At 38.1% G+C, this 13,717-nt stretch overlaps 1 protein-coding gene across 1 annotated transcript in view; it reads right to left on the reverse strand.

Annotated features, from left to right (window-relative positions):
• CTNND2 (catenin delta 2) overlaps nucleotides 1-13,717 on the reverse strand; it is a 934,064-nt gene that overhangs the window by 587,579 nt on the left and 332,768 nt on the right. The window contains exon 3 of the mRNA XM_063085434.1: nucleotides 368-480. Coding sequence (XP_062941504.1) covers nucleotides 368-480 — 113 coding nt within the window. The remainder of the gene's footprint in view (nucleotides 1-367; nucleotides 481-13,717) is intronic.

Below are 13,717 nucleotides of genomic sequence, written 5' to 3' on the forward strand. Positions count from 1 at the left end.
CTCTCTCTTTCATTTCAGAAACCTGCAACTCTGGATCATTTAGAAAAAAAGAGAAGCAAACTGGGACATGTGTGATTTGGCATCTCCTGATTTCCAGTAAGTCGACTGAATGCAATGCCTCCCTTCATGTAACATTATGCGTCACTTGCATTCAGGGCAGGCGCTGATTTTGTTAAAAGAGTTTCAAGTATAAACCAGGCCATTTTGGACACCTTTTGAACATCTTAAATCAGGTCAGTTACAATTTCTTTCCAACATCTGACTGCATGTTCCAATTCCACTGCCGGGTTTGAAAGGAGAAGACAACCCCTCCCTGCACCGTGACCTTGCAGGGCAGCTGGAAGCGTGGAGAGCACCCGAGCCCTACCTGACGCTGCTCATGCTTCCCGTCTCGGATCCCAGCTTGCATCGCTCCAGCTGGCTGGCCACGATTTGACGCTCTGCCTCCAGCTCTCGGGTCAGCCTTTCGAACTGTAATTCCTGAAAGAAACCCACCAAAAAGATGAACTCTATCACCTATAAGAAAAGTGCAATTCAGACCCAAATGACAGGATGGAATATGATTTCCCAAGATGTCAAATTTGAGAAACAGAGGATGTGGAATAAAACAAGAATTTGATTCCACTGGCTGGGGGACCTGGAATAAGTGACTTAATCTGAGTATCTGTTTCATCATCTGTAAAATGGGTTTAAAATACTTATTTCCTAAGGTTGAGGTAAAGATTAAGTGAAATATGGTCCATGAAAAGGTAATATCTTTAGCATATGGTCCATACCCAACAAATACTGACTCTCCCAACACCAAAAGTGCGACATTTAAAAAAAGAAACAATTCATTTTTTATTATCATTTGGAGAATTGTGTTCATTCTCTACTGGCCTCATAGCTGCCTCTATGTACTAATTTGGTCTTCATATTACTTACCTGTTACAAATTGAAGAAAATAATGCTTTAAATCTACACTTTTCATGCTTTAAATGCCAGCAGGATAATAATGATATTGATTCTACATATCTAACCACTAAGTGCACAACCTTTGAGATATTTAATATAGCACCTTAAAAAACATCCAGTTGAACCAATGAAGAATGCTTCTACCAAGCTGCCTAAATCCACAGTTGAGGATTAACTTTAAGGAAAAACAATTCAATCACAACTTCAAGGATACCAGCTGTTCCATCTACAGGATTTTCACATCATATTTTAGTCTTTATTTCATTTTTCCATACACTTAAGTCATTTGATATACGTAATTATAGTAAAACATGCATTTTAAGTAAAAATTTCAGGAAAAAATTTTATGTCACAATTAACTTCTTTAGAAATAACTTATCTGCATAGTTTTTAGGATAAGAAAATAAGAATGCTTTTTTCATACTAGAAACTATTCCGTTTTGGAGAACTAAAATTCCCACAGTTTCAGGAATTTATCTTTTCTGAAACAATGTTTATTTTACTTGCTACCCTGGAATACTCTTGGGTGAGACCTTTAAAAAGGAGGATTTGGTTTGTCCTGCATATATATTAAAAATACCCTGGCTCTTTTCCATAGAGCGGATTTTTAAAAATTATTATTGACATTATTAGGGAGGATTCAAAGTAAAAGCCACTTTGCAAATGACAGCTCAATTGTTCCCTTTAGGGTGCTAAAACTAAGAAGGGGTGTTGTTTAAGCTCACACCTTCTATTCTTATATATTCTGAAGGGCATCAAGAATTATTGGAAAGAAATGAACAAGACCTTTGCTAAATACATGTCATGCATTTGACCTCCTCTTCTTTCCTCTGAAAGTTTTGGTGACTTTTTTTTTTTTTTTTTTGCGGGGAGCAGGGGGAGTTCCTTTCTACAGAAATATCCACCTTCTAGAAGATTTTTCATTTCCAGACTTTATAACATATTGCATCTTAAATCTGTATAACAGGAAACCAACTCATTCCTTAGAATTGATAACATCTTAAAAACATTATACTTAAAAAGACCATACAGAACTCCTCAGAGGTAGATGGAAATTCTTTGTTTGTACTGTGTAAATAAAATACAAATCTTTAGGTTGCTGCATGTTTTCCTGTGGTACAGCAGTCTGATTCAGGATTCGTAAACTTCAGGCTTCTGCTAGGAATGACGCTGCTCCTGACGTGCCTGCTTCAGGTCGTAGCCTTACCGTGTTCCCCCTTAACGTCAGTCTACAGGAGGGAGAAGGTGAGAGAGGGCTTTTTCATTTGCAACCTGCCTTCTCAACAAAGTCAGAACTTCCACTGCTCTTCATCCCTTTATGTAGCTGCATATTTCCACCTGGCTTCATTTTCCTTCTGTCTGAAGAACTTCCTTTAATACTTCTCGTAATATGGTTCTTTGGGTGATAAATTCTTTCCTCTTGCCTTCATTTTTGAAAGATTTTTCTACTCTACTCTCTCACTTGCACAGTTTCTGATCAAAAACAATAAAAAGTCTACAGTTATCCTTACCTTTGTTTCTCTGTACATATGGTGTCTTTTTTCTCTGCTTTTAAGATTTTTCTCTTCATCACAGGTGCTGGACAATGTGATGATAATGCTCCTTGGTCTAGTTTTCTTCATGTTTCCCACACTTGGGGTTCATTGAGCTTCTTGGATTTGTGGGTTTATATTTCCATGAAATCCAAAATTTTTTCAGCCTTTTTTTCCCCAATAAATGTTTTTTCTCTTCTTCATTATCTTCTCTTCTTCAGTGACTCCAATTTAGTGTATATTAGGCCATTTGGAATTTTCCCACAACTCACAGCTTTTTCCATTTAAAAGTGTTTCTTTTGTCTTCGTGTTTCATTTTGAGTAATGTCTGTTGGTGCCTTTGAGTTAACTAATCTTTTCTTCTGTAATACCTAATCTACCATTAATCCCAATCTGTGAAATTTTTATCTCAGAAACTGATAATTATACATCTCTAGAAGTTTCATTTGGGTTTTTTTTTTTTATATCTTTCATGACTCTACTTAAATTTCTGAACATAAGGAATGCAGTTATAAGAATTGTTTTAATGTCTTTATTTGCTAAATCTAACATCTGTGCCAGTTTCAGCTGATTGACTTTTCTCCTCAGGAGGGGGCACATTTCCTCCTCCTCTGGACATGTGGTAATCATTGAACACAAAACATTTAGAATTTTATCTTGTTGGTTTCTGGATATCTTTGTATTCCTATAAATATCTTCAGTTCTTTTCTGGGACACAATTATTTGGAAGCAATCTGATACTTCTGAGTCTTGCTATTAAGATTTGTTAGGGGGAACAGAACAGCATTTACTTTAAGACAAGTTATCCTGCACAACTGAGGCAGGACCCTTCTGAGTACCCTACTCAATGCTCCATGAGTTGCGGGGTTTCCCAGCTTGATGGTGAGTGTTGGCATATACACTAAGCCCTGTGTGTGTATTCAGGTACTATTTCCTCTCATTCTTTCAGGTGCTTCTTTCCTGGCCTCTGGTAGTTTCCTTACGTAGACGGGCTGTGCTCAGTTCTCTGTTGAATATGAGAAGGGGACCCTCTACAGATGGCCTTTCTGCTAAGTGGACACATGAACTCCAGCCACCTTTTCCTCCCTGCACTCTCAGTGCTCTCTCCCCAACTCAGACTCTGCCTGGGGTCCCCCTATCTGCACTACTGGAGACACTCTCAAGGCAGTAATTTCCTACCTCACTCTAAGCCAAGGGTCTAAGGCTTATGGAGAGGGCTGTTTTGGCCCCAGCACATTATTGGAGCTGAGAACTCTCAGGACTGAACTACCCTACCTTGACATGGTATTATGTTTGGAATTGATAAACGAACTTATGATTAAGAAAGATAAAAAAGAAGTGAACTGAGGTCCTCAAACTTGGGACGACTGATTGATTTTTCAACTGAGAATTGATTTTTCTCCTTGGTATGGGCCACTCCTGTGGCCTAAAGGCATCTAGAAAGGTCAGAGTATCTTCACAAGAGTGAATGAGCTTCTATTGCCCTGGGGGATATTCAAACGTGGAGTTGGGGAAGAGACAGCATTTTCTCATGTTAACGTGGTTTGGTGTTTGAGGGAGAATGGACATCTCAGGACTAAATAAGCCTCTGAGTTTCTTAGAGAATTTGAGATGGAAGACTATTCAAGAGAGGGATGTTGCTAATAAGGCCAGGTGAGTACCAAGAAATCATCTGGAAAAATAAAAGAGTGTGGATATGATGTATTTAATGAAATTTGGAATACTGGTTATAAGTGAGTATGTGGCATTAAATTAATTCAGTGAAGGTGAGACTATAAAAAATAATGAGAAGAGTGGGGAAAGATATGTAAAGGTTATCTAGAGGTGGAGGGTAGAAGACACAAGAAAAGCCAAGAAAAAAAAAAAATAGAAGAAAAATCCTGGGGCAAGAGACCATTAGTATTGCTTTCTCCTGGGAAGTTCCTGTGGAGAAGTGGTGATCTAAATTAGGGTATAAAAAATGTGACACAGAAACTGCCCAGAGGCATTGGGATTTCACTGGCATTAAGAATAATGGGTGGATTAAAGAGGCCATCCTGCAATAAAGGAAAGTTTAAGAAAGAAAGAGAAAAGCAGTGTTAGAGAGCCTAAAAATCATTAAAATCCAGAAAAATATGGGATATGTGATACCAAAGTTTATTAAAATTTACTAAGAGCCATACTTAAATGGTTTCGCTCCTAGAATAGCACATCTTTGAGTCATATAGTACATTAGTATTATTATAAGAAAAATTATTATATAGTTTTATAACTTTTTCCTAAAGAGTCTAAATTAATAATTTATTTGGTTTAATTAAATGAGGTTTATTAAATGTTTTTAAGGATATAAAGGCATGTAAAGATTATTGAGCGGGCTTAGCTAACTCAGTGTGAAAACGAAAATCAGAAAACTCACACTCATGGTTTCATTAATTCCTTCAATAAATATTTCATTTAACATCGTGGTGTAGCATCACTGGGGATGGTATGGACTAGATTCAAGGAAGTGGAAAATTTTAAACGGAATAGTTAATTAAGTAAAAATAAATTTGAGATAATTTTACTAATCTGAAAAGATGAATGGGACTGAACACAAGAAGTAGAGAATGGAGCAGAAAGAGGACAGGCTAGAAATCATCATTTAGAATCTATCTTTAGGATCTGTCTTTCATGTTATACTAAATAGTGGAACACAAGATGCTTTTTCTGCAGTGTACACCTGATTGCTAGAAATCAGTGAAGTGAGATTCAAACTGACCATGCCCAGGCTCACCATCAGATGAAGCAGGAAAGGGGCCCCAAAACAAATCCTGAGATTGTTTCTGCCTGGCTCCTGTGCTTCCTTTGACATCCTCCCCTCCTAGGAGGAAAGAATACTGTGGACCTGCACCCACCAGACACAATATGGTGGTGCTGTGCAATGTCTTCATGGATATAGAAAATCTGACAGGTTAACCATGGAAGTGAAGGTTCCAGGGTTCTCCTCCATGAGACCTCAAAGAAAACTTGTTCCTTCTTCTGGGTAAAGTCAAATGAGAAAAGAACATTTATCAATAAGGAACAGAAGGTCTAAGTTCCTTTAATGGCCCACTGCTCTACTCTCCACTTCTTGAGTGCTTAATAGTACTCATGATCGAATCATACTGTTTATACAACAGGGCTTCAAAAAGTTCATGAAAAGATTTTACCATCTTTCAATTTCATTTTTCCATGAACTTTTTGAAGTACCCTCTTACCTCTCTTCTTGTATTTATTTCATTGTAATTATCTGTTCAAGTGTCTGTTTCCCTCCTTGACAGTGAAATTCTTAAGCAACCAGATCCTAGTTTATAATTTCATCTGTAAGAAAAATGCCTGGAACATATCTGGGGCTAGGTAAATGTTTGTTTATGAATAAATGACCTAAGATCCTGGTATCACAGATTCCTGAATGGAATGGACAAGTTTTTTCTCATACTTTTTTCAAAGAAGGTATTTCATGGTCACAAATGAATGTAAAAACACTTCTGTAGGACTCCTAGAAAATCAGTAGTCCTAAGAAATATCTTCATGATCACACTGTTCTCAGGACTTACTACTCTGTTCAGTATAAGGATAAAAATGCACACACTTACTTGAAGGAGCTGCTATAGGTTTATCTAGGTGATGTTCCTTTTACTTTAATTTACTCTTCCTTGCTTGTTTTCTTTATAATCAGTGCCTATACCAATTATATGCGTAACAGTATTTATATATAATTTATATACATAATTATTTATATATAATTTAATAGCCATATTTCCAATTGCATAAGGAAAAATAATTGTCATTGTTGATTTAAAATCAAACTATATGCACAAATTGAAGTGGGCCAAATATTCATCAGGTTTATTTGAAAAAAAAAGTCAGCATTCTCTGTCCTCTCGTTTCTTCCTCTTCAGAGGCAAACACTTTTAAGACTTCATCTGATTTTTCTTTTTACTTTTTTCATTTTATTGAATTTATTTTTTCTGAATTAACCATAATAATTGTGTATATTTATAGGGTACATTGTGATATTTGGGTACATGTGTACAACATGTGATAATCAAATCAGAGTAATTAGCATATCTCAAACACTGACTTTTAAAATTTTTATTTCTATATCTCAATATTCTTATAGTACCATTCCTTATCACTTGATTTCCCACACATATGATGAGAACTTGGTTCCATTTCTCCACCAACCATCACTCACTTAAACATTTCCCTCCTTCCTTCACTTTCCCAAGGTAGTTAAACTGCAATTTGAGGCAGAACAATATGACGATTGCTATGGTCTGAATGTTTGTGTTTCCCTCACAATTGATATGTTGAAATCCTAACCCCCAAGATGATGGTCTTAGAAGGTGATGTCTTTTGGGAATGATTAGGTCATGAAGGCTCTCCCCTTATAGTAGAGGCCCAAGAGCACTCGTCCACCCCTTATGTCATGTAGGAACACAAGAAGGCCTCATCTGCGAACCAGAAGCGAGTCCTCACCAGACACTGAATCTGCCTGCACCTTGATCTTGGACTTGCCAGCCTCCAGAACTATGAAAAGTAAATTTCTGTCCTTAGTAAGCTACCCAGATTATGTTGTTTGGTTATAGCAACCCAAACAGACTAAGACAATATGCAAATGCTATTCATAGTATGATTTAATTTCCAATAATATGCAGTTTATTTTCCCTACATTAACAACTTGGATTTTTTTGTTTCTTTGCTTAGTTGTCTATGTACTTATCATGAATCCAACCCCAAACTCCCCCAATTTGTGTAAATCTTTTTCAACACAATTCAACAGATGAAATAACATGTCAATATCAGCTATTGAAGCAATTTCTTCTGGAGCTTTCTGACCTGCTCTAGTCTGGCCTGGCTTCCCTCTCTGCACAGCTGTCTTCCTGGTATCTCCCTTTATTTCCATGCTGGGGATTTCCTTTCTCCCTCTCTTATGTGGATTTCATGTGTCCTAAACCAGTTTCTTCTTCATTTTCCTACTTTATTTCATTTTCTGGTAGAAAATCTATCTGTCTTTCCAGATAGAGTAAATGGAAGGCTTTTTTTTTGGGGGGGGGGTACTTTGCACATCTTTATATGTTTTCATTCTACTCTCACAGTTAAAATAGTAGAGCTAGGTACAGAAGCAGAGAATTCTAGGTTGGAAATCATTTCCCCTCGGAGTTTCAAGGGAGTGCATCATTCTCTTCTACTCTCCAACGTTGCTGTTGAGAAGTATGAATACATTCTGAGTTTTAATTTTTTTTTCTTTTTTAATGAAATCTGCTTTTGCTTCCTCCCAGGAAACTTCCTGTATCTTCTCTTGGTCCCCAGTGTTCTAAACTTTTATGGTGATCTGTCTTGACTTAAATCTATTTTTAGACATTTTGCTGGACATTTAGTGGAACGTTTCAATCTAGAAACATGTTTAGTTCTAGCAATTCTATTTAAAATGTTTTATACTTTTCTCCACCCTTTTTGTTTCTTGTTACTGTTATTTTCTCTATCATTATTCAGATGCTAAAATCTCCATCAGTCCTCAAAGTTTTTTCCTTAATCTTTTTCTCTTCTACTTTTCCATCTCTTTTTAAAGCATTGTCTGCTTTACGTTCTGGAAAGTTTCCTCAATTCAGTCATTTAAGTGTCTAATGAGTGATTCATTGCTATTATTCTGCTTTTAATTCCTAAGAGCTAGTTTTTATTCTCTGAAAATTCCTTTTAATTAGCATCTGGTAATTATTTCATGGATGTAAAATCATCTCTTTTCTTTTTCCCTAATATTGTCATTTTTGTTCTCTTCTCTCTGCATAGTTCCTTTTTTATAATGATTTTCTGTTTGTTTTAGAAGCTCTCTCTCATACTATAGGCTCTTTGAAAATATCTCAAGTTCCTTGGCTGTCTGCTCATTTCTGACTTGGGGGGGTGGGTGAGACAGCTGGTCAGATCTTGGTATGAGTGGGGCTTGTTAGCTCTGCTTTCCCAGGGGAATTCCTGACTGTGTCCATGCAGAATTCTCAGAAAAGACTCTTCTAAGCTCCAGCTGTGAGTGTAAACATTTACTGCTGCTCTTCCAAAAATTATGTAGGTGTAAAGCTTGGTGGGGTGGTAAAGGAGTGTTCAAAATTTAGCAAGTGAAATTTTACTTATTTAATACCTCAATTTTAACCCACTTTCTTGAGGTCCCTGAGTCAAGAGACTCTTTTTTTGGGGGGGGTAGCTGGCTGGTATGGGGTTCTGAACACTTGACCTTGGTGTTATAAAGCTGCACTCTAACCAGCTGAGCTAATTGGCCAGCCCCCAAGAGACTCTTAATTTCACTCTTTCCAGAGAATAAACCTCTAGTCTTTGCCATAGTCAGGTAGGAGACTTGGGGGTCTAAGTCCTATTGAAACAAGTTTTCAGCCAATCTCTGGCTTGTTGCTGTACCTCATGCCCCAAGTTCCTACCCCCACACACTCATTAAAGATGTTCCTGTGTAAATTGGCCTGTTTTAACTTTCCCCAATGCTTAAAACTCCATGTTCATGGGCGTGATGAGTCATTTTCCACTTTGTCCATCTACCATATTTTATCAGTTCTGAGATACAAATTTTTCATACTTTATTATATCTGGGTTTGCTAGCTCTAGAACTGGGACAATGCACTTACTAGTGTGTGATAGTTTAATTGGAAGCATTGTTGCTTTCTTCATAGTACTTGCAGTAATTCTAACAATTGATGGCCACTCAAGCTTGGTGAAAGATGGTTCTTTATTCCCTCATTCTCTGTGTTTACGGGGCTACATCCTTTTTAAAAAGTTTCATTGCCATTTTGGCAAGGGAGCAGGGATTAATACAAGGGTTCAATCCACCTTCTTTATCTGCAGTTAGATCATTTTCTATGAGAACTTGGAAACCTCAGAGCAAAGGAGGACATGCCAGGGTAAGAGTGAACCTAAAACATCCCTGGTCTTTTTACCATCTGCTGAATTCCCTGAGCTAGAATATTCCAATTTGCATAGATTGGTCCCTCTGCTCTCCTTCCAAACATAGCCATATCCCACACCCAGGTGTTGGTTCTGTTCCTGGTCAGGAAGATTTAAAGAATGTCTGAAGTCTGATACTTCAGATTCAGTCATCTTTCCTGTTGTGCTCTCTATTTCTGGGATTTTGGTTCATACCTAATTTTATTTTGAGCAAATCCCTAGGTCAGTAATAAAGATAGCAATCATTCTCTAGACTTGGGACTTTTACAGGAGCATTTTGCTAACAACTCAACCTTCCTTGGGACTGATATCCTGCCTCTCTAAGCCATTTCCGTGCTGCTGTTGGCTTCATTTGATGGTTGTTTTGCCTGTCTGATGAGCCATCCACCTGAAACCCACCTGATATCTGCTCTGCCCTAACCTCTTCCCCATCCCTGCTGAAGACTGCCCATTGTCTGACATCTCCACTCTCTCCTGCTAGCAAATATACAATTTGCTGAGGCTCCAGAGGCTCCCTACAGCCTAATATTTCTTTCACTCCCCCCATGTCTTACCCATCCTGTCTGCAAAGGAGACCCAGTTCTTAGAAGCACCAGTGCCAGCACAATCAAGTTGGCTACATGTAAAATGAGAGAAGGAAAGATCATTTCTATTTCTCTTCAGGTACTAAGATTCAATGATTTTAGAGTCTGACTTAGTGACTATCCTTGCAATACTGGAGCAAAATGATTGTTCGAGTGTTTTGAAGTATTTTATTAAGAGGTGAATTAGGGTCACTATCATTGTTCAATTTTGTTCCCAGACAGTCTTCTACCTGGGGGAAGGTGAAAGTACAGGGCTATGGTTTCTCTGTCCTAGTTTCCCACTGCATAGATGAGCTTTTGCTCCCTGGTGTCCCTCAACTCTGCACCTATCAACAATTTGTATCATCAAGTAGTCCTGGGTGATCTGTTTTCTTACATCACTTTTAACTCCCATTTCACATGAATGAGTTTTCATAGCCACACCTCCTGACAATGTTAATTCCATCCCACTGAGACACGTTGCAAAGCCAAGTCTGTAGGAAAGGCGGCACAAGGACAGGGTAATAATAGGAAGCCTGCAGCAAAGTGTCCAACAAATCTGGGAAGAACAAGCCACGATGTCAGCAAGGAATGGAACAAATCAATGTCATCTGTAAAGCTGTGCAGACCTCACCGGTGAGTTAAAGACTGTGGCAAAGAGCTGTCTGCGGGAGTCTACAAAAGTGACAGATTAATGTTTTAAACAACGGTGATGTCGTCCTGGGTTACCTAGCCAGACAGCAGATGACAGGAATGAGCACCCTGATGCAGAATCATAGGCACCTCTCCAGAATAATTTCAATAAAATAAAAATATGACAAAACACCTCTTTCTGACCACCTCCTTCATTCTGCAGGATTCCATCTGCTTTGCTCTGCCATTTTATCTTGCCAAATGCCTTATTAGCCAAATAAAGTCTGTTTATCACAGTTTACTTAAACCATCTCAATGACACAACTCCATGAAATAAAGATGGCCACACGTCTTGGTAGTTTAAGATGATGTGAAATTCCATAAGGTTTGATTGCAAATTTACTCGTACTACTGTATCAGTGACTCTTAACTACATCACGATAATCTCTAGAACTTTTTTCAATGCCTGGTACATTCCCCAGAACTATAGAATAAAAATTTATAGGTAATAAGGCCTCAGCATGTGCATTTTGAAAATTTCTTTCTAGTGATTTCTATGCCTGAATCTGCTTGGGACTGACTATTCTACTTACGACAATAGCACATAATAATGGCAGTTAATATTTTAAGTATTTACTTAGCATGTACCCTACTCTCCTAAGTGCATTACATGCATTAACTTATCCATTTCTCACACTGACCTAATAAAGTAGGCGTTTTATTGTCTGAGACATCTCAGACTTAAAGAGGTTAAATAGCTTCCCCAAAGATTAGCTGGGACTGGAACTAGAAGTCTAACCCAGATTAACTGTTTAGAACCCCACTGCCTCAAAACTAGGGCTATTTATTTTCACCATTTTAATGGAGGCTATAGAACAAGGAACAATACAGCCAAAATAACAACACAATTTTCTTTAATGAGGAAGAACTATAGCTCATCATTTCATGCTCTCCTTTATTTTTAGTTTTCCCTGCCTGCCTGGAAATAAACTATTAGAATTATTGTATCCAATCATACGGAGGAATTATACTCATTGTACTATTCAAGTTCACACTCCAAGTAAAATATTTCCTTCTAATAATAGTCCTTTACTTTTAAGAGGGGCATTGCCAACCTCAGATATACCCAACAAAGGCAATCAGGATTGTGAGGAGGCAGGCTCCGGTGCCCTCGTCTGGGTTTATAGCACACTGCAGGATGCAGCCTTCTGATATCTAAGGAGTAAAAGAAAAATGTCAGAACTCTAGGTTCAGCCAACATCAATGTCTTGCATCCTTCAGATGGACTTTGCTTGTGGTCACTCTGCATTCATTGCACCAAATGCCCACCTCTTCTTCTATCCTTCCCCTGTTCCTGGAGTCTAGGAAAAATGCCTTTGCCTTTCAGTTTTACAGAGATGAATCACAACATTGCTTCATTTAATTACCATCTGCTCTGTATGAGTACATTCCTGACCTCACCCTCACTCCCTGTACCTGGGAAGAACTGACCGCCACTCTCACAGTACCAGCAATGCTTTATTGAATTCACTAAATTACATGCCTGTCTTCTCTCCTAGGCCCTACATGTCTTGATGGCAGGAACCATGCTTGTGTATTATCACCTTCTCATCTAGCATAGAGTGTATTCAATAAGCGATGAATGGATGGATGGATGGACGGATGCCTTAATGTGTGACCTCAACAAATAACGTTTGGATCGATATGAGAAAGCCTGTGACAGTGCATAGGCAGAGAGCAAGCTCATAAATGTATCTGAGAAAAATGTAAAAGACGAGGTTGAGTTACTTTTGTGGCGCTTCTAACGCAAACACTTTATGATCTTTTCCCGCGAACTGCTCTCTTTTACGTCTGCCCTCTCTCTCTCTCATCATTGTATGTATAACTGACCTGCTTTAGGAAAAATTCTACTCAGAACAGAAATATTTGAGTGACAAGATAATGTTTATCCTTCCTCACTCAGTACTCTTTGTTGAAACTTAAGTAACTAAACATTCTCGTCAGTGCAATGACTACACATGGTCTTATCACCAAACGCCACTAGCACGTCACGGGATCTACTGCCCGAGTTTTGCGTTGTTGACTCTCCTCCCTTCCCGGAACAAGCCCTTCTGAGGGTTTCCAGGACATGGTCTACTGCCCTCCTTCCCGCCTCTCTGGCTACCCTTGCCACTCTCACCTGTGGGTGTCTCTTCCTCTTTTAAGTCACCAATATCCTTGTGATTCTTTCTAATTTCTATTTTCTTATACTTTTTTCTGAATAATCTCATCCATTCACACAGCCTCAGTGTGAGGCTGTAAAACTCTCATCTCTGTAAAACTGAAAGCACCAGCTCTTGGTGTTTATCAGTCTGGTCCACTGATATCCATTCCTAAAAACCAGAGGGTCACATCGAAAAGCAGAATCAACCAAAACCTGCAAACCTGCTCCCACTTGTTTATTTTCCAGTCTCACTAAATGACACCATCCTTTACCTAAGTTGCCTAATCACAAGATTTGTGTATTATTCTGGACACCATCCTCTCCAGATGTACGTAACAAATCATCTCTAACCTGTCCCTGACTGGTCCATGGACACCACTCCAATTCTGTCATCAGCATCTCTTGCCCAGATACCCGAACTTAATATCGTAGTCGGTCTCTGCTTCTATTCATGCTTGCTTTCAATCTGTTCTGCATAAGATAGCCAAAAATTATCTTTAAAAATAACAAACATGATCATGTTATTCATCTATTTCAAAACTTTCAGTGGCTCATTATTTCCTCAAGATGAAAATTAAGTTATTAACATTTAACCTTTCAATGGCTCAACATTTTATAACATTAAAAGAAATATTTCTTACTACAAGCATCAACATCTGTCTCTCATAAACATTGATATTACTTTGAAGAATTGAATGTGTTAAGCAAATCTTACTCGGTGAGGCTATTTATACTTTTCTTTTTTCTGCACATAAAAATATAGGCTTCTGAATGTTAACATAGTGTTATCAATTTGAAATTACAGACATAACCTAAAACACCTAAAACTTCTCACCATGTCTTCTTCCAAACTATACTATTGTTTAATAGTTTCTAATAATCACTAATTA

This window comes from Cynocephalus volans, chromosome 2 (assembly GCF_027409185.1).
Source record: "Cynocephalus volans isolate mCynVol1 chromosome 2, mCynVol1.pri, whole genome shotgun sequence".
NCBI lineage: Eukaryota > Metazoa > Chordata > Mammalia > Dermoptera > Cynocephalidae > Cynocephalus > Cynocephalus volans.